Raw genomic sequence first — 25,397 nt, forward strand, 5'->3', positions numbered from 1 at the left:
AATAATAAATACCCATGATTTTCCACACAGGAGGTGTTATTTTGCTGCTGGGCAAACAGCGCTATTCAGCTGACAAAAGCAAATGTATCAGGGCTTCTTGAAGCTAGATTTAAAAGTATGAACAGCGGCTTGGTATCTGACAGCTTTGTGGTTTTACAGGCTTCTTGCCACTCGCCACAGTAATTTCAGTGTTTTCTTTTTGGAGATGCAATTGAAGTGTAGCCCCTGCTCTCCTCCCCGACTCCTTCACCCTCTTCACTCCCCCCCATGCCCAGAAGAAAACAAAACAGGAAGACTCTGTCACTGTCAGGTTATATTTAATAATTTATTATAAGGTTTAATTGCACAAAAAATAAATGAGAACATGGAAGGTATATGAGTAAATGATGCAAAGCAGAAGAAAGCATGACTGAGAACATTTACAAAACAATACACATACATATGTAGCTGTATGTGTGCATATGTATATATTCTGCTGAAACCTACAGAAGAAATCACACAGAAATTGAACAAACAGACAAAAAAATAAATCCTTAAACAAACAGAACTAGAAGGCAGACCTGAGAATTAGGATCTATGCATCTTTTGGCCTTTTACAAATCTGCTGAATTACTGAGGACAGAATCCCAGTAAGCGAAGGTGTTACCATGACAGCTGATAATCATCTATGTCTGCTTACTGCAAACTGTGTGCCTGGCCCACCTATGCCTGATTCCACTTCTCTCTTGAAGCACACATAAAAATGTTGCTGGAGACAGCGTTTGCAGGGGGTTTTGTCTGTTTTTGTTTTTTTTGAAAGGGGTTAGTGGTGGAGGCATCATGAGTCTGCCTACAAATCAGGTACTGGTTCTGCTTGGCTGGCTAGGAAGAGCATCACAGCCTGACAGTGAAAAGCACATTTTGCGCAGCCTTCTCCAGTGGAAAGCTTTCTTCACGTGCACAGGAAAATAGGAGCCTAAGTTCTTCTGAGAATAACATGGACACAAGGCTTCTCTTCACTATTTGAGCAATAATAGCATCATGTGGTTACTCTACACTTCAGCTAAAAATCTAAAATCCTAAACTAAAGTGTCCTTTCAACTTATACTGAAGATTTGTTTACAATGTCATATACCATTAAAAACATCTTGTTTTGGTTTTCTGTACTCCTGAACAAGGACACGTTGCGAGGATGTTTGGTTTATTTTTAAATTTCACTTGCCGAAGGTTTTCAGATATACAAATGCTTGAATGTGAAATTAGGTGATGAGGATACACAGAACCATACTACTAACATTGGTTGTTTATTTCCTGAGTTATCAAATGTCATAGCAGGTAATTCTAAGTTGTGCACAGCCTTACAAATGAAACCTTGTAGCACTGGGTCATTTCACACATGATCCCCCGATAGAAAAATGCCAAAATGACAATGTAATGGATTTGATTACACAGAAGGTCTCAATTGGAGTCCAGATACACAAACATCCATAAGCTGAGAAGATGGTATTGTTTTACTGCTTTTAGAGACAGTCAAAATACATCCCTGCTTTACTGAGGGTAAAAAAGGGGAGAGGTTGAGGTTAAATATCTGGAATACCAGATTGTTTTGATTATTTGTGGTACTGCCCTTATTTCTTTTCTCTCCTGGCACTTTCAGCTTGTCTTTTCAAAACAATTGCTTATTTTTGAGATTTGAAGAGAAACAAAAATCTGTAGTGCACTCCTTTGCAGGTATGTAATCTGTTTTAATTCAAATTCCGTAAACATTAGTTCTACCAGGATAATCCACAGGGAAAATCACATCACACATAGCATAATAAGAACAATAGGTTATTTTTTTTCAAAAAACAGTCCCAAAACAACAGCTTAATTTTTGTACCCACAGTAATATCAGTGAACAGCAGCTGAACTAGTGACAAGTTAAAACCAAGAACACTTCCAAACTTATCAGTATTCTCATTGGTTTAAAAACTAGTAAGCTACACACAAGAGAAACTTTCAAAAGCTCAATTTGAAATGTAATATTAGAACTCTTTAAATATTTTATGAGCCTGGTAGGTTGGGACCCAGTAAGAGTTTGTTTGCTGTTTGGATTACGTAAATAGATTTTCCAGTGTAAACAAACCATTGTTTATTGCTGCTTAGTTTCAATATTTCCCACAGATTTGTCCGTTCCTTTTGTAAATGTCTTCTTTTTTTTGAATAAACTCCATCAACTGTAATTTGGAAATTTTATGTTCAACAATTACTGTGCTATTTCATGCTGTACCACTCGCTCAAATAGTTAAGAGGGAGGAAAAAAGAATCAATGAAGCAAAATGACACAACCATGGGTAGCATGGATATCATCTCAGCATACCATCTAAACTGTAAAATAGTTCTACGGGTTTTTTAAGGTCTTAGAAACTTTGCTGAAAGGAAATAAATATAATAAAATGTGTTGTCATTAAAAAACAGAGTGTTGAATACCTTGAAGGGTATTCTAGGGTAACTACTCTCTGTGTGATTTGAAAATGAATATAAGAGATTAAAAAAAGATTAAAACCTTTCCATAATACTAAAATTAATGTTTTCATTGGGTCAAAAAGGGAAATGTTTAAGTTGATGTTCAAAGGACTATTCAATGCTTAACAGTACAACTAAATCTTTAAAGGGTGTAAACTCACATCTCTTTGAAAAAGACTTCTGAATGTAGGAAAGGCAGTCACCAGAGTTTGGATCAACAGGACAAGAAAGAAACTCACAGTCTACAAAAGAAGGTGAAAGTTAGAACCTGTTATTTTCTTTATTAATTTCAGACACATTCCTTTACCTTAAGGAACTTCTGGGACTGTAATAACTTCATGATACTGCTCCTTCTGCTAGTCTTCTGCTCTCCCTTGGCTGTGTGTCTTGGGCTAAGACAATGTTTCTGTGAGGAAACACGCTGTTTTAAGGGCTGGACCCACCAAGGAACACAAGAAGCTGGACTCCTCCACACCTCCACTTTTGGCAGGGTAGTTCAGCAATGACCTCTTTCAGCAATAGCTCTTTATGACCTCCACCTGACCTAAATTCCCAGCCACTTTCTCTTTTAGGCACCTACATGTTTTCAAGAATGCTCAGAAATAGCTTGTTCTAACTATACTGTGCAGCTTAATGACCTGCCTCCTCTCCAGGTCTTATCCCAGGATGAGGGGACAGAAGAAGAGGACCAAGGAAACACAGAAGGCAGAACAGTTGAAGTATAGCTGCTACTAGCATTTGCTAGTTTACTCCTGAGAGTTCCAAATAAGAAACCTTACTTCAGAAAAAGGAAAGATTTCAGATTCAGAGGATTGTTCAGAGGATTGATCTCACTAGCAGTTTCATTTCTAGGGGGGCGTCTTTTTGGTTTTGTTTGTGTGCTTTTTTGTGTGTGTGTTTTTTTTAAGGATGATGATGATGATTATTATTATTTTTGTAATTATAAAGATGTCAGGGCACCAGGACTCTGATTTTTCAAATTTATTTTTAAGTCTTATGTGCATCATGCTCCTTTAAATATACTCTGTTATGGAGCTCTGTGAAAGCTCAAATCAATGGTATTTATTTACAGTAGCTGAAACTCTGCCTCAGTGAGTACACCCTATTGCAATTTCCTTCAAAGCTGAGATGCTCAATAGGAGTTAATCCTCTGAATAGCTCCGTAAGTCTGACACTAAGGATTGTTTCCAAAACCAGCCCATCTGTCTAGAAGGTAGGTGCTAAAATGTTCTTTTAGGCTACAGAGTAGAAGCTGTCCACCAAGTTCTCGGACTGTATTGTTTGAGGTGTAAGCAAGGCAACATAAAAGACATTTCCAAAACACAGACATTCCTGGAGAACCATTTTGGACTAGAACACAAGACATACCTTTACAACTGTGCCTGGGGTGTGGTGTCAGGGTATCTGTGGGCTCAGGGTGGCCACTGCTCCTTTGAGATCTCAGGCAAAAAGTTCTGCCCCAAGGCTAGAGACCCACAGCAGTCTTCCAAACGCTAAACTGGACCAGGCTTTTCACTGCCACACGAAATGCTGGTTCATACCTGCCAAATCACTCAGGAAATGGGAGACCCTTCCCAGTTCTCTCCCAGCCTGCATCAGACAAGTAAGCATGCTCTCTCCCCTGCCCTCTGAAGCTGGGCTCCTGCACAGAAACAACTCATATTTTTAGGATGAAGAAGAAGCTGCAGGGCTTGGTAGGACACTCCCCCACCAAGAGGCTCCTTGTCTTTGCCTTTGTCCCTGCCTTTTTTTTTGTTGTTGTTGTTCTTTTCTAATAGTGCAATGCATTGAGAGTGAAGAGGAAGAGCACCTGGGTTGGATAAACAAGTGATGAGTTTGCCAAAGCTTCCTTTAAAGCAGGGGAGCCTCAGGAAAATTGAGATAGCCTCAGCTATCTCTATCTATCTCTAGACACTACTGGGGCAGGCAGCCACCATGCCACAGGAGTGACTAGTGCCACTTCTCTGGCTAATTTCCTGGCCCTGATTAGGCTCGATTTATAAAGCTGGAGATTTGCCTTACTATCTGTGCTTTAGTCTTACAATTATATATCCCTACGTATAACTTAGGATATATAATGTTTGAGCTACAAATACCAAAGAAAGTGTACAAATCTATCTAACACAAGTTTCCAAAGATTATTTCTACACTATCCACATTGTTAGCCTGTATAGTTAGATAAAATAACTAATATGAATTACTAGCCATGTCTGACATATTTCTTCTAACCTTATGCTTACTTAAAAAGACAACTTTGTAGTTTTAGAAAAAAAGCATCTCAGTGGTTCTAAAGGGTATTTAACAGCTCTCAACATTTTATTCAATTAGATTGTTATACTAAATAATTCATTTGTAGCATTAACCACTAAACTTTATAAAAGGATTTAAGTGATCAATAGCTTATCATAGTAAGATATAAAAAAACCACAGTATCTTTTTTTTCAATTTCTTTCTTCAATACTTTTCTGTTTGTTTTGATGTCTATATGTGTATTTGAAAAGAGGAATGTATGTTAGAAATATTTACGTGAATGAAAATTAATCTCTTTTAATACCCTTTTTATTTCCTCTGAAATAAAACTGTCTTAAGCAGACATTTATTATTTTCTTTGAAACGTCTATAATTTACCCAACAATGGTAGAATGGGAGGACCTTTCCTACAGAACCCTGTCAGAACATTTTGTAATTAGAAGAATAAAAGGTTGAGCACCTCTGTATGTATTTTTATGGATCATAAAGGAAGATATCATCCAGAATTCAATCAGCTGTGAAATATCCTAAATCATATTTTTGGCAATATATGGCTGCAGTGAGTTCCACAAAGTTGTGTGGTAACAATGGTGGTGCACTGTGCAAAATACAGTTTTTTCTATAGTGCATAATGCAGGTTAGGCAGACTGGTGCTTGGAGCTTCCAGCCAGGTTAAGGAAAACGAGCCCGTCAGGCTTCAGTCCATTAGTACAGAGTAACCTGGAGCTGTGAATTACACTGAACACACAACATTGCTTCCAGCTCCTGAAAAAGGAAGAGAAGAAGAAGTTGAATGCTATGGGAAACTGTTTTGTATTCAACATGGCCCACTGCTGTGTGCTGAAGTGTTTGCCAATTTCTCCTGATCTTTTTAAAGATTACAGAATCTGTTTTTATTTCTGTTGATATCTTATCCCATTTTTAACTTCCTTTCATAAATTTCTCTACCTTTCTGTAATGATGATTTTCAAAGAAATAAAAGGTTAGCTTATATCATTCTTTGGTAAGAAGTCATAACACTTTTTTTTAAATGTGTTTTTTTTCTGGTAACCATCTCAAATCAGAACAATTTCAAAAAAACTGTTCTGGATATCTCCTGTCACAGCCCACCATCTATGGAAACTCGGGAAATGCAACAATTAACATCCCCAAGGATAATTTTATTTTATGTAATTTATTCTGTTTTAAGTATAGGAGCCATGATGAAAATAAATGTTTAACTGAAACCCTTATTTTGGTTGTTGGTATGGAATTGCCAAACCAGCCAATTAATTTTGTGCTATTTTCTATGCCCACTCTGTCTTGCTATCATAAAATTTTTAACAAGACTGAAAACAATGTGTCAGCTGATTAAAAATTAACTTCATTCATGTCAAATATTCTCACAGGAAAAGATCTGCTGTAAAATATATTAATGCACTTGACAATCTCAGGATTGTAAGAGAACATAGTAAATCTGTTGAACCTCATGAGGATTTCTGTATCAAAGCAACAAAAAACCCCGATGAATTTCATTCTTTGGGACTTTAAATGTGATATTTAAAATTATTAACTTCTTCATATTAGAGAGCCTATTATTTTTTGAGCTTACATTCAGTTAAAAAGGAAATATTGTCTCCATTGCAGCTTGCAACATTCATAACAATATGGACATTGTAAAATGATTTAATTATTTTTAATCATACTTAAACCTCAGTTGCTTTCGTATCTGTTTTAATTGTGTCTGTAAAAATCTGTTGAGCTGCATAAGCATGTAAAGATCTTTGCAAAGTGAAACCTCCATTTTCTTCAACAGCACCTGTTCACCAGCAGATTCTAATACTTAGGTTTCTAAGCACAATGCAATTTAAATAATTGTTGAATACAAAGCACCTTCATCCATCACCTTTTACAGACCTGGACATGGAGACAAACTTTTGGTTATAACAAGGGAGTCGGCATTCTTTATGGTTTCTTTCATTCCACCATAAACCTGTCCTTGTTTTCAATACACCTCACCTTTTTATCTAAAATAAAAAATGAGCATTTATTTATAATATCAAGAATAAACACAGCGCCCTTCATGTACTGCAAGACTTTATAACTGCAGAATTCATACATCCAGCCCTTTTATTTTAAAGTTATGTCACTACAGTGGTGTCACACAGTCATTATCTTCTACTTACAAAACATAGGCAGGCATTCTGACCAGTTCTCCGTGGTGAAAAATGTAAAATTCTAATATATCCTGTTGTGCAATAAGTGTGTTTGGAAAAAGTCACAAGTATTTGGATGATGTATGGAAAAATGAAATTTTCCAGTGCTGGATCTATTTTTGTAATCAAAGAGCAGCTTCTCACACTTTTTCCACTGTTCACTCCATTCTGTGTGTGGATAAAAGCCACACTATTTCTTTGCAGCAGATATAAAAAGGAGCCAAAATACACTGATATTAAACACTAAAGCAGAGATTAATTGGAACTCATTACTCCTTCCTTTTTAGTATTTTGTAAATAATTCTATATTTCATGCTAAAATGCACAGCTGTTCAAGACAGTTATATTTTCTAATGGAAAACTACCCTGCAGTTTCTAGGTTACCAGCTGAAAACTAGCACATGTGGCTGGTGAGCTAAGTCTGAGAAGAGGTTCATATGCTACAGGCTGATTGGCTTTTTCAGTTCCTAGAGATCAAATATCTCAAGAAACCCTACTCTCATAGCGTTACCTGTTAGACTGGATAGCTAAACAAACATGAAGTAATTTTTTTTCTGATAAATGCAATACACAGATATGATTAATGACTGACCTTTTTTTCTCTTTGCCGTAAGCAGGTAAGGGTCCTCACAGATAGCCTGCACTTGGCAACTTCTAAATAAATAGGTGCCTGAAGGCTGTATTTTGTACTTAAATTATTGCTATAGAGAGCACTTCAAAACACTTTTGCCCTCAGATACTCAATTTCAACCCCTCTTCCAGCAAAGTCTTATTAACTTAGAACAAAACTTGATTATAGTTTTCTGCATCCCAACAGGATTTCCATATATGTGTTGTGGAATGAAGTATTTTCCTGAAATGTCATGGTAGACTTTTGACAAAACAGAAAAGAGCAGCTATTGTCAACGTATCAACAAACTTCTTTGGTTTGTCAATACATTTTCAAGCTTTACTTGTAGCTTTTGTAGAACAAAAAAAGAAGGAAGCAAACCCAGCAAAACCTCTCAGGACAGAACTTGATACACGTGACCATGCACCTGCCACAAAAAATAATTTCTAAATATTTACTCAGTAAAACAGCAAACTCCCTGCTACAAGAGATTTTCTTTTCTTTTTCTTTACATAGGCAGATGAAATTGTTTGAAATGAGTACACTCACAGACAATTTAAACTATAAATAATGACATATAGCTATTTAAAAAATGTGATTATTCAAGTTCCTTAGCACCATTTGATGATTTATTAGCAGTCTCTTTCAATTTCACTTTTTCTGCACCAAGTGACTTCAAAATCAAAAGTACCAGCATGCATCAATCTATAACATTCACAGTTAAGATATATTAGCAACTATATTTAGTGATGCCATGTGTTATTGGTTCATAAGGGTGAATATATTGTTATCAAAGGGTGATGTAAAAAAATTGTAAATCATGGTTACAGTTATATATTCATAACACATCCTCAGAACCAAAATAAAAGCGAAGGCTTTATTTTATTTCTTCTACTTTATCATGTACTAATGCTAAGTTCAATTTGTACCAGCTGCACCTGGTTGCCACTGAAGACATTTTGTTGCCCTCCATCCCTTCACAGCTCATTAGCTGAAAACAGAGAGCAACTCTTGGGTCAGTAGTAGACGTCTTATCTGTGTGCCTTGCACAGGAAGAAAGCCGAGACTGGAACAGGGTCCCATGGGGTCCCTGGGTCTATTTAAAGGCCGTTATAGTCTCTAGGCAAGCAGCTCTACCATGTGCTTCAAAAGAGAGTTTTCCTTCTGGTGGAAGCACTAGGAGCTGTACAAAGTAGTCTCAGTGGCCATCACTTAGGTAATCAACAGGCATATGCCAGGAATTAAAGCAATTCCATGAAAACAGGATTTTCTGTCAAACTGTTGTCACAGTGTCTGCCTGGTTCTCATGGAGCTTTTCTGAGGAACATTTGTGGAAGCTATGTGAATACACCAATGTAACAGTGATATCATCTGCTGTTCTGGAGTGCGGCAGCATCCACTGGATCCTGAATATTTTTGTGCTTCAGGTTACCAGTTGTCTTAGACAACTTAGTACATTGTAAAGCTGCACCTTCATTTTCAAATTCTAGTGTGCTTATGTTCGGTCTCTACAAGAAACAGGTTCCAAACAGGTCAGATTTGCTATAGATTGGTTGTGTTCTGCAGCTTTGTTCAATTTTCTGGGTATTGTATGAGACCTCACATTTTATAAATGTATGAGTTGAGAAGATGACCGCATTACACAATAAAAGCAAAATGATTAGTAAAACTACTATATATGGCCATATATATAGCCAAAACTGCTATAATGCCCCCTTCCCTCCCTTTTTTGGTGTGTTTTCTTTGAAAATAGCATCTACATTTTCATTAACTTGATGATACTCATTTACTGCATAGGAAGACAAAGCCACAGACAGCAATTGTTCCCCGGGAAACGAAAAGAGAACTTTATATAGACTTTATGCTTTTTATCGGAATACAGCTGAAGTACTAGGCTGAGGATTTAGACAGGTTCTTAAAGTAAATGGACACTGGAACTATAAAGTAGTTATGATATTCATCTGTTTTGCCTTTTCCCCACTTTTTGACTATGTAGAATATTAATTATTAAATGACTAGTATTTAAGTCACAGAAGAAAAAAGTTACTTGGACACAGCATTGAAACCTGTAGGACATATTGCAAACTTAATCTAACGAGTTTCAAAGAAAATATATATATTCTTAGGGCACGTGAAAGAATCCCAGTTGCAAAGGAATAAAAATAACTGACCATTTCCCCAAAAGGCAAACATTTGGCAAAGCTGTGCTGAGTAACAGAATTACACCAGCAGAATATCTAACCTTTTGTGTCACATTTGGCATTTAATGTTTGCAAATTGGAAATTTTCCCTAAGCAAAATGTCAGCCGAATCATTTTCTTAAATAAAAGTGTGAATGAAGCTTCCTTGGTGGGTACAGCTTTGAGAGAACCATAGGTACAGCGTCTGGACAGCATGGGAGAGCAGTTTTTCATTTTACCTCATCAAAATACTCTCTGTAGGGAGCCATTCTATTCCTGAGTATGGCAGCACTGTGAGAAGGAAAGGAGGTAGTGAATGAGACAAGGAAAAACGGGAAAAATAAATAAAGGTGATTGTGGTTGGGTAGAATTGTTTCATTCAAGTGGATCACAAAGCTTTTTTATTCAGCAGCCGTTCACTGAGGTGTAGAAAGCTGTAAGTCTGCGAGGTCTCTTAGCCAGGAAAATGGCTGGAGGAATGCTGACCATACCATATCAGTAAATGTTTAATCAAAAGCAGAAGTTTCTTCCATACCTTTTAATACATATATATATATATATAATGTGCATATATAAAACAACCCAACAGCACTTTTTCAGTTAAATTATAGTACATAAATCCGATTGTTTAATTGGAAAAGAGTCTATGTGTCTCCTCCTTGATACATTTCCTCAACCTGTCCTGAGAAATAACCAATGAGCTGAATCCCTCTGGTAATCATGGCAATAGTTTCACACTGGGAACAGAATACAAGGCTCCTCAGATCATAACAAGAGGGCAGATTTTTCTCCTCACACTTTCAAACATTTCAGGGCATCACAAGGAGTACATAAATATTTCATAACAGTTACAAAAGTCTAAATGTTCAGGATAGATAAAATTCATTCCCCACCTACAGGTATGCCTTCCAACTTATTCCCTCATTACTGATTACAAACACCTACTACAGTTCATTTTTTAAAGACGTCTTCCAAAGACAGAAAATTTCCATTGAGAGGTACTCATCCTCCTTTTGAAAGTAAACAGATGCCTGACACGTGATCATACAAGATACAATGTGCATCTAGAACAGAAATCTGAGAAGGAAACACAGAAAATCAAAGTAACGCTGACCAGAAGGACAAGACCAGAGCTCGGCTCTACCATGTTTGGCCCAGCCGTGGCACAGGTGGTTGCCAGCTGGGCAAGTGGCCCACTTTTTTTTGTTTGAAGAACAGTTTTCCCGCTTTTTAAGTTAGGCTTGCAGGCATGGTTACCTAAATAGTTTGCGAACAAGAAGACTTTGCAGCAGTTCTGAGGACAAGACTGTGCTGCTCGTAGGGATATTCACAGCTCTTAGGGGCATCATGAGAATGTGTAAGGGATGAATTTGTGCCCCAGGAATTTAAGATTAGAGCTGGACCAGGCAATAACCTTACCTTAATGCATCAAACCCTATTCCTGACAAAACGTATCAGCCTGCTAGTCCAGTATTTGTTGGTGTCTGGCTCAAAAAACACCCAACCAACCTCTAGGGCAGTGAGTGAACCCACTCGGATCTGAAGGTGACCCCTGCAGCTCTGACACTGCATCTTGAGCTGGCGACATTTCAGCGACGCCAGTGGGAGTTGTAGGCTGTGGCAAGGACCTACAGAGGTTGTGGATGAAGACAGGCTGGCCTGCTGAAGGGAGGGCGGGAAGGAAGGCCCCAATGTCAAATGCGCCATTGCAATGGAGCCCCAGAAGGGACCTTCTCCGGTCATGCAGAAACCTTCACACCAACCAATACAGTTTCATTTGTTTCCACCACTTTCTTACAACACAGACGTGTCCCCCTTCCTCCCTCCCCCCAACCCCCCAACCCCCTCCTTTCCGAACATATCGACAAAAGGAACGGCAAAATAAATAAAGAAAGACTTAGCCTCTGCTTCGGGGAAGCCGCCTCTCCGGGTTTCCGCATTGGCGGTGCCCCGGCTGGAGCTGGTAGGCATCAGTTTTCACGGCAAATGGTGGGTGCAGAGGGGGCCAGCGGCTCCCCGGCCCTGGCGGGAGGCTCCAGGCTCAACTGTCCATCTCGGCCGGCAGCCCCCGGCTGTCATTGCACCAGCCCCGAGCCGTAGCTGAAGGCGTAGCTGCTGGCCAGCGACAGCGACTGCTGGTGCTCCTCGCCCTGCTCCGACGGATAGCTGGGAAATGTCTGCGCCCGGGACACCTTCGCTGAGCCGAGGCTGTGACCTAGAGCGGGGAGACACGAACACAAAAGATGTAACCGGGCTGTGAAGCCTTTCAGCACGGACACAGACTCCAGTGGATTAACTTCATACTGCCCCGCGGTGCCAGGGGGCCTGGAGAACAGACGTGCTTCATCGGTCTCTCCTGGAGCTGCAAAAGAGGGTATTTCCTGTGGTTGAGGGCACAAGTGGCTGGCATAGTCCTAGCCAAGGCAAAAGGTCCCAGACCCAACTCAGGCATAATTTAGGGTCAGAATTCTTTTTCAAAATTTAAGAGTGTCATATTTGTGTATTTTCTACTTAATAAGTCTTAGTTATGTCAGTTAGGACTGACAAATAACTAGTGCACATCTTTTTTACCTGAAGCACTGCCTGTGAAAGTAATGCCAGGGGTCTCAAAGGGATTAGTCCCACAAGCGCCACTTCATTTACTTACTGTCCTTTGAACACGATGCCCGTTTGTCAGGTAAGCACAGCACTACTGTCATTCCAAAATGTCCTGGAGGTGGGATATGGTGCACATGGCAGGATACTGCTTGGGAAGAGGATGTGCCAGATGCATTTTCAGATGGGCTTGCAAATCTCATACAACCATGGCTTTAATCAGCAAGATGGGAAACCACATGTGAAAAGCCAGTGATGAAACTCAGGTAACCCTGATGACCCAATTCTACAACCTGATACTTTTCCTACTTCATATTTCCTTTTGAAATTGAGATTTAATTAGTAACAAAAAATAAACTTCCAAAGTACATCTCTTCATGCAATGAATCTTTTTTTTTTTTTTTTAAATGTATATTGAAGCTTGAATCCAAAATGGTTTTACACAATGCTTTTAAAAACATCTTAATATTCTTATTAACTGTAGGAATGCAAAATCATATTTTTATGTCAACCACATAGATATTAAAAAATAGCTGCAATGCTATAGACTCAAATTCTAAAGAATTCTGCTCATGCTGACGTGTTTTAGAACAGTTAGCAGCTGGTCCAGTAGTGCTGGAACCAAGGATGATGTTCATCAGATTTGGGAAAACATTTCCTAAACTTGCATTTGGAAAAGTTCGATCATAACATGTTACTGACTTCCTCATTAAAAAAAATCCCATGATTCCCCCTGCACATGAGACTATCAGAGCAGTGCTGGGACCAAGACACCCAACTAAGTGAAAAATAGAATAAAAGTTACATCTTAGTGACACTGAAGTCAATAAAACCAGAACCTGAATTCCCAGTGGCATGTTAGTTATCACAAAATCCCTTTCACAGCACAAACAAGCAGGGTGAGATTTCTATGTGTATTTTTACTATTCTTTCATTGGGTTAAGTTGGCATTGTCCACCAAAACTTGACTGAGATGAAAGGTTTAAATGTTTTCTGCTTCAAGAAGCTTTTGCATCAAACTGAATTAATGTTTATGGTGACTGTGAGCTCTGAGCTACACAGGAGCTGATAATGTTTGTGAATAGTCTTAAAGGTTTTACCGCTTTGACCAACTTTTAACCATGATATTAAATAAGGCCTTTATTAATTTTTTACTTTTACTTCAGATTACATCACAATTACTGTCAGTTTATTTCTTAATCTAATGCAAACCTAAACATGAGAAGATGAATGGTTCTAGATTTTAATTTTGTGTTCCAAATCTGCCACACTTCCTTCTCAGGATGTAAGCACTTGCTTTCCTTTTACCCAGAAGTTAGGATCACATGTCTTTTAAATGCCATAAGGAGCTGCTAAACCAGCACATGTTTTCCTATGAAAAATTTGTCTCTTTCCTATTAATAAAGATAAATAAAGTATGTCAAGGTATAACTTGCCTTCATTCTCTTCATTTATTTTATCCAAAGAGTATAAAACAATCCCTGTGACAACAGGCAAGAGTATAAAGACTTACCATCCACAGAGTTCCCTAAACTCAGACCTATTTGTGTAATGTGCTGTATCTTGTAAAATTAATTATAAATCCACTTTTGTAGAATAGTGTAGCTTTAATGGAGTGATGAAGAGTGCCCCTAGTACACTAATTTCTAGCCACTAATTTCTAGCTAAGGAATTCAGGCAGTGTCTTAGAATGTGTGAATTTGAACCTATTAGAGTTAAAAAGGAAATTAAAGGCAGGTCTTTCATTTCCTGTTTATATGCCTCACAAGCCAGCACATCCCTTGCTGTTCTTTAAAAGAAAATTTTTAGATCTTATATGTCACAATAGGGCTGATTTTTGCCATTCTGCAACCAAAGAGGTTAATGAGGAGAAGTGGCTTCTCTCCTAAGTGCCAGGATATGTTGTGAAAGATAAGAGAGACAGACAGATCAAAAAGATTAAGGCACACTTAACAGACCCAAGATGTCTAAGATTTCTGGTTGAGGCTCAAGCTGAACAGTATGACATCAATTTATGAAAATAATAATGAAAAGAATAGAGGACATTGGTTCAAATGAAATGAGAAAGCTATGGCTAATAGAAAAGTTGTGAGTTTGAAAAGGATGGACATAGGCAATATATTTACTTTCAACTTATATTTTAAAAAAACCAATTAATTATATTAATGTACTTCAATAAATTAATAAGAAAATGATGGAAAAATAATAAAATAGACCAAAGGTTCCAAGTTGACTTAAGACTTTTAAGTAGCAAATTTCCAAAATTTAGGGCATTTTTAATATTTTTGTTAAAATTCGGCATATCATATACTGGAAATTCTGTATTATAATAGTTTCTTTTATTTTCATTCCTAAATATAATTTTAATATTCATACAGCTGGTCAGACTTATTAGCCCTACGTACTGAGGTGTCTCCAAAGTTACACTTTATGTCAACAGTAAGGATTTTGAAACTAAAGATACAGGTAAAGTTTTTGCAGTAAAGGATTAAAGTTCCACAGCTTCCTAAATTTCCTGCTTCAGTCATATTTGGGCCTTAAAAGATTAAGAGAGAAGAAGAACACTGTGGATTTTGCAGCTCTTTGGTACCACAGCTGCTTTTAAGAACACAAAACTAACTCTTCCCTCCAATTCTTCTGAAGTCAGCATAAGATTAATTTGATTCACGCAGACTTCATGACCTGAAGACACCAACAGAGCTGGGAGAGATTTTTTTCCCCGTGTCTTACAGAGGAACAGCTGCTTTTTTTCCTGTTCCAGGACAGGACCTCAGAAACAGAAGTATTATTCAGCCTGCTTCATCCTTTATTCAAATTTACTCTCAGGATTATAGAATGCAATGAAACTGCAGTCCAAAGCAATTAGGTATGAATGATCCATCAAGAAAATGTAATGTAACGCAGCAAATTACATTAAATTAGATTTTTCCTGATCTTAATTATGTTGGAAGCAGAGGCAGTATACGCAAGGATCTTATTTCATGGCATGGTGCTTATTTATAACAATCCTTCAGAGGAAAAACCCAATGGTTTCCTAGTAACAGCAGTGACTGATGTACATATAAGTAGATCGATCACAACTTCTGAGAGAAAACTTGCAGTACTAAGCTAAATGAAAATAAAAAAAAAAAAAAAGGAGAAGAGATCCAGGGATAAGCTTTAAAAGCTCGCTTACTGCAGCTTATTGGGAAATGTTTCTGTTTTAGATTCAGAATTCAAATTCTTAACCAGAAGGCAGGTGCCAACCCTTTTTCTTTTCTAAATGAAATAAAGGTCACTTTATATTCCAATACAAGAATTCAAGGGACTCTCATCTGATGTTCTTTTGTTACAGCACTCATCTCTGATGTACAAATCCTGTGTTAAAATTCCCCTCTGCCTGTGGGTAAGGTTCAACATTACACTTCCCGTGGAAAATCAGCTGAAAATGTTCCCTTTCTGCTCTGTATTGACACTGCTGTTCACTGTCCCTCAGTGGAGCCACTGAAACTGAAAAGCTGCTTTGTAGACTGAAGCACTTTGGTCGTCTGGTTTGCAAGAGCCCTACAAATCTCTGTGCCGGCAAAGTTGAGGAGCAGGAACAAGCAGCCAAGGGGAAGAGATGGCAGGTTTTTCCTCAGGCTGGTTTCCCTGCCAGATGGTTTGTTAGGCGGATGATGACCTGTGAGCAATGTGCCACCAAATGCAGGTGAATGCCATCACCCCCAGACTGCTCACAGCTCTGATGCAGGAGCACTTTTGAAAGCCCGCGACTAAGCTTTTCCCATACAAGATCTAATATAAGTTTATGTTTCTGCAATACAGTGATTAAAAATTAATAGAATCAGAGACTCCTGTGTTTTGGCGTCTGTTGCAGGCCTTTAATTACTTTATATGAGATAGCCATTAGCTAAAAATAAAGACATTTGCAGATGCGCAGCAAGCTTTCATCTGGGATTTCTTAACCTCTGAACAGATGACTTTACAAACAAAAGGATGTACTTCTAATGCATTTCTATTTTACTAGGTAAGAATAATAAATTTAGTTTTGAAAATAAAATTTGATATTTCCATTTCCAAGATTATGAGCACAAAATTGAAGTCATTAAAGCCAACTGAGTATCTTTATTAGTACTGTGTTTTGAATTTGGGTGTCTCTGAGACTTTATGATTTCAAGAGTTCTGCAATTGCTATAGATGTTTCTATAAATTCTGTAGAAAAACAAACCTGATCAAAAGAAATTTCTGTGAATCAATCATTGCAAGCTAAGAATAAACAATGTGAATCAATCATTTAATTGTAAAGCAGTTGTTTCTTTTTAGAAATATTAATTGGAAAATTCTGTTGTTCACAATAAACACAACCGTCTGGGAAGCAGGGAAACAGAGATGATGATATTTTATCATTGCACAAAGGATAGTGCAAGAAGGTGGAAAAAACCCAATTAGCTAACAGATGTTTCAGGAATGAAGCATTAGTAAGAAGAAGTTAGCTCTATGTTGTTTCCTCACACAATTCTCACTGAACAACATAAATGCAACTCATGAGCCAGATAAGTTCCCAAAACTAGAACCAGTCTTTAATCTAGACTTGTGTTCTCTAAGGACGTTCCCAATAACAGTGAAAGTTCCTACTTGTACCAGAGGAGGCCCAGAGATTGCACTGAGGATATCTTTTGAATGGGGAAGCTTGTCTCAAAGCGCTTCAACCTCTGATATTCTTTGCAGCATTTTTGTTAAGACACGAGACAGAGTGCAAAAGGCACTGTAGCTATGCATTGAACATTTTTCCTCTAGGGAAAATTACACTTACTGAAAAGAACTAAATTTTTATGACTTCTTATTTCAGATGGAAGCTTTTATCCTCTAAGAGCTTTTGTTGCAAAGAAAGAGACTCCATATTTTATACTGGATAAAGAAGAAACATTCCTCCAAAAAAACCCCCTACTTTGGTCTCAAATCAGTTAAGTGGCCATTATTGCATCAAAAAGGATACTTTCATTTAAGGCAGAAAATAAATGATTGCTGCTATCCTATTTATAAATTGATACTGGTTAAAATTCTGCCAACTCTCTGTATTGAATATACAGTGTCTTCTATTGAGCAACTGATGACAAAGCAGCTTTTCCTTTTCTGCTGTTAGATGATTGGAATAACTAAAGCAAAGTTTCATAGCAGGACAAACTGCTACAAAGCAAAACATTTATTTTGCAGTAATGATGCAGTTGGATTGGAAGGGCATTAATTGGTACAGCAATTATTATGCTGTCACTCACAAAAAGATGCAATGGAAGGCAGCAGATGGAAACTGAAAAAAAGCATAAACTACATTACAGCATATTGATTTCCATATACTTATTGAAAGTGAAACTGTGGGCCTGTTGCAGTTCCAAATAAAGAAATACAAATTTTCCTTTGAATTTAACTGCAGTTGGAATAAAAACTCCAGGGAGCACAGCTGGGCTCCAATTTTCATATATTCTAAAATAATTTTGGATTTAATTCCATCAGATACATATATCTTTCTGAAGGGAGAAAGAATATCAAGACACCTAATTTTCACAACAGATTTTTAAGAAAACAGTTTAGTTTGTTTATTATAAATACTTTTCAATAAAATTAATTTAAATTGAGAATAGGATACATTCACTCTCTATTAAGAGAGTGAACGACAAACACTCACCCACCTTTTGAAATATTTATTTTCCTTTCTTAATTGAAAGATATTTTTATTTTCCTCAGAATTTGAAATAAAAACAGTAACTTTTTTCTTATGCAGCATCAAGATTAGTAAGTAGTTGAGTAGGTATATATTTGCAACAGAGCCATATCACTTTCCAAAACTGGGAAATTATTATTTAACTTAAAAGTCTTTGGCATTGTCATCAAGTCCTCCTCTAGAAAAGAAGGAACTTTATATATGCATGCAGAAGAGACTGCAGGATTGCCAGTTTAAGACCAGTAAATTTGCAATATGCTGATTTTCAACATTCCAATTTTGGCACAAGAATGCTGGAGTTTCATGAAGAGCATGTCTACATGTCAATATTTTGAAACACAGAAAAATTGTTTCAATACCTACAGTGTGAATTGCTTGTAAATATTATACACAGGAAAAACAGGCATTATTTCATCTGTATCCCTACCTAAAGTAGGCTATTTAAAAGCAGTATCTTGAAACATGTAATTAAAGACAATGCATTGACTGAAGGCCAGGCCAGCTTAATTGCTGCTGTGTTTTCCTGGGAAGTGTTTATAAATACTTGCTGCCCTGCTGCACTTAACCTGTGAATCACCTACTTAGACTATCACAAGTTGATAAATTGTAGAAATATTAGATCATCAACCACATCTTTCTCAAGGATGAGTAGGTTTATCTTGTTCTCTAAGTTTAATTGGTTTCCATTAGGATTTTTTTCTTAATAAGGCATTTACATGTGTTTACAAAGGGAAGAGACACATATAAATCCCTGCTACCTTACATCTCCACCCAGGGCAGGGAAAAGTAAGTTATTTACACATCCCAAATTACCTAATGGTCCTTTCCCCTTCTGCTCATGTTTCTGCAGCCAAAATCTGACACATATTCAGAAAAACTGATCTATTTTACATATTATAGCTCTTTGACTTGTGCTCTTCTATTTATTATCTGTATCTGTAGGCCTGTGTGCCTGAACTTCATGGATTTTAACTAAGAGAAAGGTGGAGCAGCAATTTCTATAGTTTGGAGCTCTGAGCTAATGTGCATGTAAGCATAATAAACTTGTAGTTAGCTTTCTTATGTTGTCTTCCATATAGAAACCACACCAGTCCTTGCAGAGATTAATTCATTTTGTCATTGCAGCTTATTACACTAGTGCTAATGTTGAAGTACTAAACCAGCCTCCTCTCACCCTCTGTCCTGAGTGCAGCTCTTTAACTATGCCAGAACAGTTGAAGGAGGTTTAATCATGTTCCCACTTGACACAGAATTAGGCCATGGTCCAATTTTGCTACAAAACAAATATAATTTTCCAGATGAAGACTCTCAGAAAGAAGGATTTCTGAGTTTGGTCTCATAGATTCTATGGAAGTGAAATTTTCTGCAGTGATACTTTGAATTTTTAGTTTCTTGATTTAAAAGTATTTTTCAGGGAAACCTGATAGCCTGGAATTGAGCAGCCTCATCTTGCACCACAAACTATTTTGTAGTACAATGAAATACTTTCTTTTCAGCCATTTTTCTTGTGAGAGAAAAATATTCTTTTTTTTTTTTTTTATCAGTTAAAGAAAGTATTGAGCTGCTCTTCCTGACTTGCACTAAGTTAGGAGAGTTGCAGGTTTCTCTGAACCATTACACAGATGATCCAAAATTGGTGTGTATGGAAAAGTGACTGTGGTCAAGGATTTTGTTTTGTACTGAAAGATACAGGCATCACGACCTTGAAGAAAAGCTTTCTAGAGGAAATGTGGGCAGTTTAATACTGAAATGTATCAAAATGCCAGCAAGTTAATTAACAGCAAATAAAATCTTGAATGAGTGCCCTAAAAAAGCTACCTGAAGAGGCTGAGTACTTTGTCCAAGGTGGCTAGCATCCCTGGCCTAATTTATCCTTTAAACCACAGGCTCAGTCAACCAGAAACTAATATAAAACCTACTATAAAACATCTCCACATAAGTTGTAAAATCGAGGTTTGTAATGAGTATACTAGCTGTTTCTGAACTTGTGCCTGTGCCAAGTAAATTTATTTCATTCACCACAAAAGTAAACAAAGACTAAGCATTTTTATACATAATGCATATAGTTTCATTTCGTATTCAAGCTCAAAACTCAATGAATGTTTTAAACAGAAACTTCACAAAGCAGACATTCCATGTTGGTAATATTAAGGAAAAAACCAAAAAGGCAGAGGAGAAATTTCTTCAAGTGACCATTTCCTTCACTTCAAGGAACATTTGAATGAGATCCTATTGCAAAATGCAAGAAATAAGAAGAAAAGAAAGCTGTGATCCTAGGTGCATATGGAAGAGGCTAAAGTGCGGGGAAGGGACAACATCTACGGAAAACCCCAACAGGAAAATTATTTTAGTGTTTATTTTGTGTCATAGAGACATAACAAACCAACAAAAGAAAATACTCAGAAAAATTAGCCTGCTCCTGGGATAATTGAAAAGCAGGAAGAATATAAAGATAGTGAAAAAAAGAAACAAATGTGAAGGACAGATAAAATTGTGTGCATTGAGTTACTTTTTCTTAAATAATTTTCTGCCATGTTTAAGTAGGTTGAGCTCCACACTTTGCTATCTGCTTTTGACTCCTGGGTAGAGCATGAAGTCATTATGACAGTCAACTGATGGTAGATCTCTGGGCAGAAATTGATTTGGAGTATAATTTTCTTTTACATCTTTGCAACGTACATGCACCAGAATAATTTAAAGCAGGTAGCTATGTATGTGGTGTTATCATCCTGTTTTACCAATTTGTTAGCTTAGTGCTCACTTTTCTCATCCTCAAAATGTTTAAGTTGTGTTTTCATTACAGCCAAACTAAATGCCCACTCAAAAGAGAGATTTTATCAGATAGATTGTTAAAAAAATCAATGCCTAAACATATCACTGATGTAACAGAAAGCATCTTACTGAAAAATTCAATGTAAAAATGCAAATTTATACATTGCATATCACTTTGATGATATGGAATATGTCACTGTTAAATATTTATTGCATTTTGAATCATGTTGACATTTCCCCTTGGATACACTATTCCAGAAAACACTATACAGGCCTGATAAAATTCAACTGATACTACAGAGCTGGAGTGAAACGGTGAATTTCTAATTTAATATTAGAATATCTAAAGTGAAATGAAGGAAAGAATTACTTACATCCATACAAAGTGTGTTGTGTGGAGTATACTGCCTTTGAAAAGGGTTACTATTGGAAGCTGATTGACCAGCACTGTTTAATCTTGTGGCTGTTATAATTCTGCTGATCTTTAGTGTGGCCAATATTTCCTGGCCTGGTAGTATTTTCATTATAAACACCCCATTCACAAAGATTTATCACTAGCCTATAAAAAAATTGCCATAAAATGAAACTCAGCACATGAGGTCTGAGAACAAAGTCAGAGAGCAAATTTGCTCTGACAGGATGGAGGGAATATGTTTTTCACCACATTTTATGTAAGTAAAATACAGCCTTGATTGAAAAAAAAAAAAAAAAAAAGAAAGAAAAAAAAATAGAGAAAAAATTGGCGGACATTGCTTAACATAGGGAAAAATGGAGAAAAAGGATTTATGCCAGCCCAAATGGATATCTATTCTACAAAAACTATATTTAAAAGACAATTTTATTATGTGAGTAGAACTTGAGAACTACGCACATATAAAACATAAAGCCTAAGACATTCAGGTGGCATTTCTGAGCCCTTCCTTTTGCACTCCCAGCCAGTTTCTCTGCACACCCGAAGAGCCAGGGAAATAGGGAGATTAATGTTAGCAAAAGTAACCCTTATCAAAAACAAACACACAAAAAAGGCAAATCAAATTGCAAAGCATGTTTTATGTATGTCTGGTTTCCACTGTGGAGTCAGATATGCTCCACTTCTGGGCCATTCAAAGAGGTGGGAATGCCTGCCTGTCAGGAATGGTTCTGAGGTGCAACAGGACCATCATTTTAGCGTCAGCTGTGCCTGAGATTACCTCAGCAAATGGCTGCACTGCAGATTCAGTCCTGTTTGAGCCATGCTACAGCTTCTCGCTGCACAAAAGCAGCAAAATTTATCATCTGTTTTTGATCATTTTCTTCTATCTCTGTTACATAACTCAGTCATCCCATTACTGCACTTCCCTAGAAGTATCTGAGGACAAAGTGCTGCTCAAGCTGCAGACAATGTTGACCAAAACAGGAAAAAGTCTTTGACTCTGGTAAAATGCCTTTCCTTCATGGCACTTTGTATTTATGCTGTAACACAGGGAATTAATCTTGCTTGTGTGTATTTTGCTGGGAAGAGGAGGAGGGTAAATTGTGGGAGATAAAAACACCTTTCCCACTTTGATAAAAGTAATTTAAACTGACTAAAGATTTTCCTTTTTTTTTTTTTTTTTTTTCTGCCACCAATGAGAAAAATTCAGAGAAAATCTCACATTAATATATGCAGGGATACAGCTTTCAGAAACACAGCTTTCAGAAGTTCTACCTTTCAAAATCTACTTTTTTAACCATATATTTAAAGCATTTATTAAACCAATTGTTGTTCAGATTTAGGGTCTCTGTGAAATAACTTTCTATGAGTTTAGCCTTAGAAATATTCTTTGGAAGACCTCAATGTTATTTCAAGCTGCAACTATATAGCAACAGTAGATGCCATGTAAAAGTGAAATATTGTATTAGTTGATAATTAGCTGTCTGGAAATGTTAAAAATTTTCCTAAAACACTAGAAGGCAGAAAGACATACCTCTCCACCAATTTTAAAGTAGAAATTATTTTTTTTAAATTTTGAAGTGCAATTTAAAATTATGGACTGTCCTTGATAAGACTTGAGACAGCAGGCACAAAAAATACAGAAATGGATTTTATGACATATATTTGAGGTATATTTCGAGGTGTTTGGTAGTAGCCATTGCAAATGGCTGAACAGTTTATGAAATAGATGGAATAAAGGGAAGGTTTCTATCTGTAGTGAGTGTAACAGCACTCTGAGTTCTTTTGTTCCTTGCAGAGATTGCATATATAAAATATGTGGCAATAAGGCAGTTCACAGAGACTAAACAAATTATTTTCCTCTATAATTTATTCTCTAAAATAAAGAAGTTTATTGATTTTTAGATTATAGAAGTTTAATTGGAATAAAGTAGATGTCTAAAACATCAATGAAGCACTTGGGAAAGTTAATCCATTTTTCATGACTCTATAAATAATTTCTTCTAGCTGTAAAAGCCTTCAATTACCCACCAGGAAATCAAAAACAATGGCTCTAATTCACTGAGGGATGCAAGTGATGTTCTTTTGCTCTTTTTTCCCTGAAAGGGAATTCACTGTGATTCAGTGTGAACAAACTGTGCCATTTTTTTATCGGACTTGTGCAACAATGGAGGAAATGAGTGGAGGTAAATCTGGTAAGGGGTGTCAAAGAGCTCAATCTGCTTGTTTCTGGAGATGGGAGGAGCCCCTTCTCCTTTTTCAGGCAACAGAAGAAACAACTTAAGCCAAGGCACTTCCTTCCACACCCATCTCCCCCCAGCAATAAGCAAATAAACATAATATGAAACCAATGGTAATAGTAAAAACCACTGAAATTACCACCCACATGCCTTCCCTGGAAATTCATTATTAAACTTGTAAATATTCTGTCCTGTGTTTTGCTTTTTTCCGTTCCTTAGCTGAGGATGGTTTCTCGTTAGCATTCCTTTTGTGGCCTCTCAAATCACAGAAGTTGTTTGAGCAGCGCAGTAGCAGTCCCTTCAAAAAATTTCTTTAATTCCAGCTGCTGGGAAGAGAGTTCTGACAAACCCAATTGCTGATCTGCTGAAGCAGGAAGGGGTAGAGAACTATCACCTCTCAAATGACATTCATCCTGTCCTATCTCACTGCCTGTTAGTTAAGTGTTACTAAAGCAAGCCAGGAAATGACAAAAAAAAGTGCCCACAGCACAAGACAATAAGCAGCAATCATATCAGAACATGACACGTACAAAGTAATTACACTTCATACAGGCATTTAGAGAAGAGTGCTACATTAAAGCAAGGCACTTTACTGACGGCACTTTTGCCATTGGCTTTAACTGGAAAGAACTGTAACACAGATTTTAAATTCATTATGAATGTCTGCGGTTGAGATGCTGAGGGGAACAAAGATGAATTAATCTCCCTGAAGGGTTGAATGCTACAGATATTGGTGGTTGGTTGCAGTTTACCTAACAGCAAGATGGATAGCATGGGGCCATCAGCAGTAGAAGGGAAAGAAAAGTAATACAGAGGACCCACTTCACAGTTCCTCAATGAAATCTCTGGAATTTCTTACATATGGCTCAATCATCCAGTGCTCCAGTCATTTACAGCTCTTGGCAGTCACACAGTGGCATCCAGTGAAATCCAGAAAATGCAGCCCAGACACAAAAGAGATTCAAACCAGCTTCCGCCGCTATGGCTTGCTGCCTTTTGTCCTATTATTTTTCCTTTCAGTGCCTATTATTGCAGAGCAGCATATAATGTGGAAGCATACGGGACACTATTCCTGAGTTATGGTGCTACTTCTCCATGAACACTGCAAAAATTATTACCTTGCATGTAAATTTTTAGGTTTACTAGTACAGCTCTAAAAGGAGGGAAGTAAATAACAGAATGTGAGTAGCTTTCTGGCTGGAAAAAAAAAAAAGGCAATTTAGAGAGCTGAAAATCAGCTGTGATTTAAAAGGAAGTTAAAATATGAATTCAGCAGAAATGACAACTCCACAGGTATCATATCTGGTGAAACATGATATCATACTTTAACACTAAGGGAAAATGGCAGCTTGCAAAACTGTGCTGTATGAGGTACTGGCTACAGGTTGCAAGAGTAAAGCCAAACTAAAATTAAACATATATATTCTCTATTTCAAGAGTACAGTGAGGACAATTTAAAGGGGAACAACTAATAAAACAAACAAAAAACCAAAACCCCCCCAAAAAACAATTTAATAAAGCAAATTACTTTTACCAGTTTTCCTAATCTATGTCTTTATAGCCTACTCCTCCCTGGAGCAATAATAATTAAAAATTAGAAATTGTGAGGACTTTTACTCATCACTATTTAAACAGAACAAAGCAGTAATGTGTATTCCTTAGCTGAGTCCTCAGGTTGAGGTGTGAGATAACTCTTATAGAACAGGTATGCTATTAACATAGCATATTATTCTTGTATAATAATATTATATATATATATATTCCACAACCAGAAAAAGAACTAAAATCTTTTATGTTATAGCTCACACCACTGATGACTGCACTATTCTGATTATTCAGGACACTGATTCTGCATCACAAAATCACCATATTTACATCCCCTTGCTAGAACTTGAAGTTAAAATAATTTTCTTTATATAGTGTTGCAGCTGCAGACATGAGCACTACTAAGGCACAGAAGA

The 25,397-nt window shown here is 37.1% G+C and overlaps 1 protein-coding gene across 1 annotated transcript in view; it reads right to left on the reverse strand.

Annotated features, from left to right (window-relative positions):
• Positions 1–11,626: 11,626 nt before the first annotated feature.
• DOK6 (docking protein 6) overlaps positions 11,627–25,397 on the reverse strand; it is a 242,524-nt gene continuing 228,753 nt past the window's right edge. The window contains exon 8 of the mRNA XM_058832536.1: positions 11,627–11,934. Coding sequence (XP_058688519.1) covers positions 11,795–11,934 — 140 coding nt within the window. The 3' untranslated portion in view covers positions 11,627–11,794. The remainder of the gene's footprint in view (positions 11,935–25,397) is intronic.

The sequence above is a fragment of the Poecile atricapillus genome, chromosome 2 (assembly GCF_030490865.1).
Source record: "Poecile atricapillus isolate bPoeAtr1 chromosome 2, bPoeAtr1.hap1, whole genome shotgun sequence".
NCBI classification, from domain to species: Eukaryota; Metazoa; Chordata; class Aves; order Passeriformes; family Paridae; genus Poecile; species Poecile atricapillus.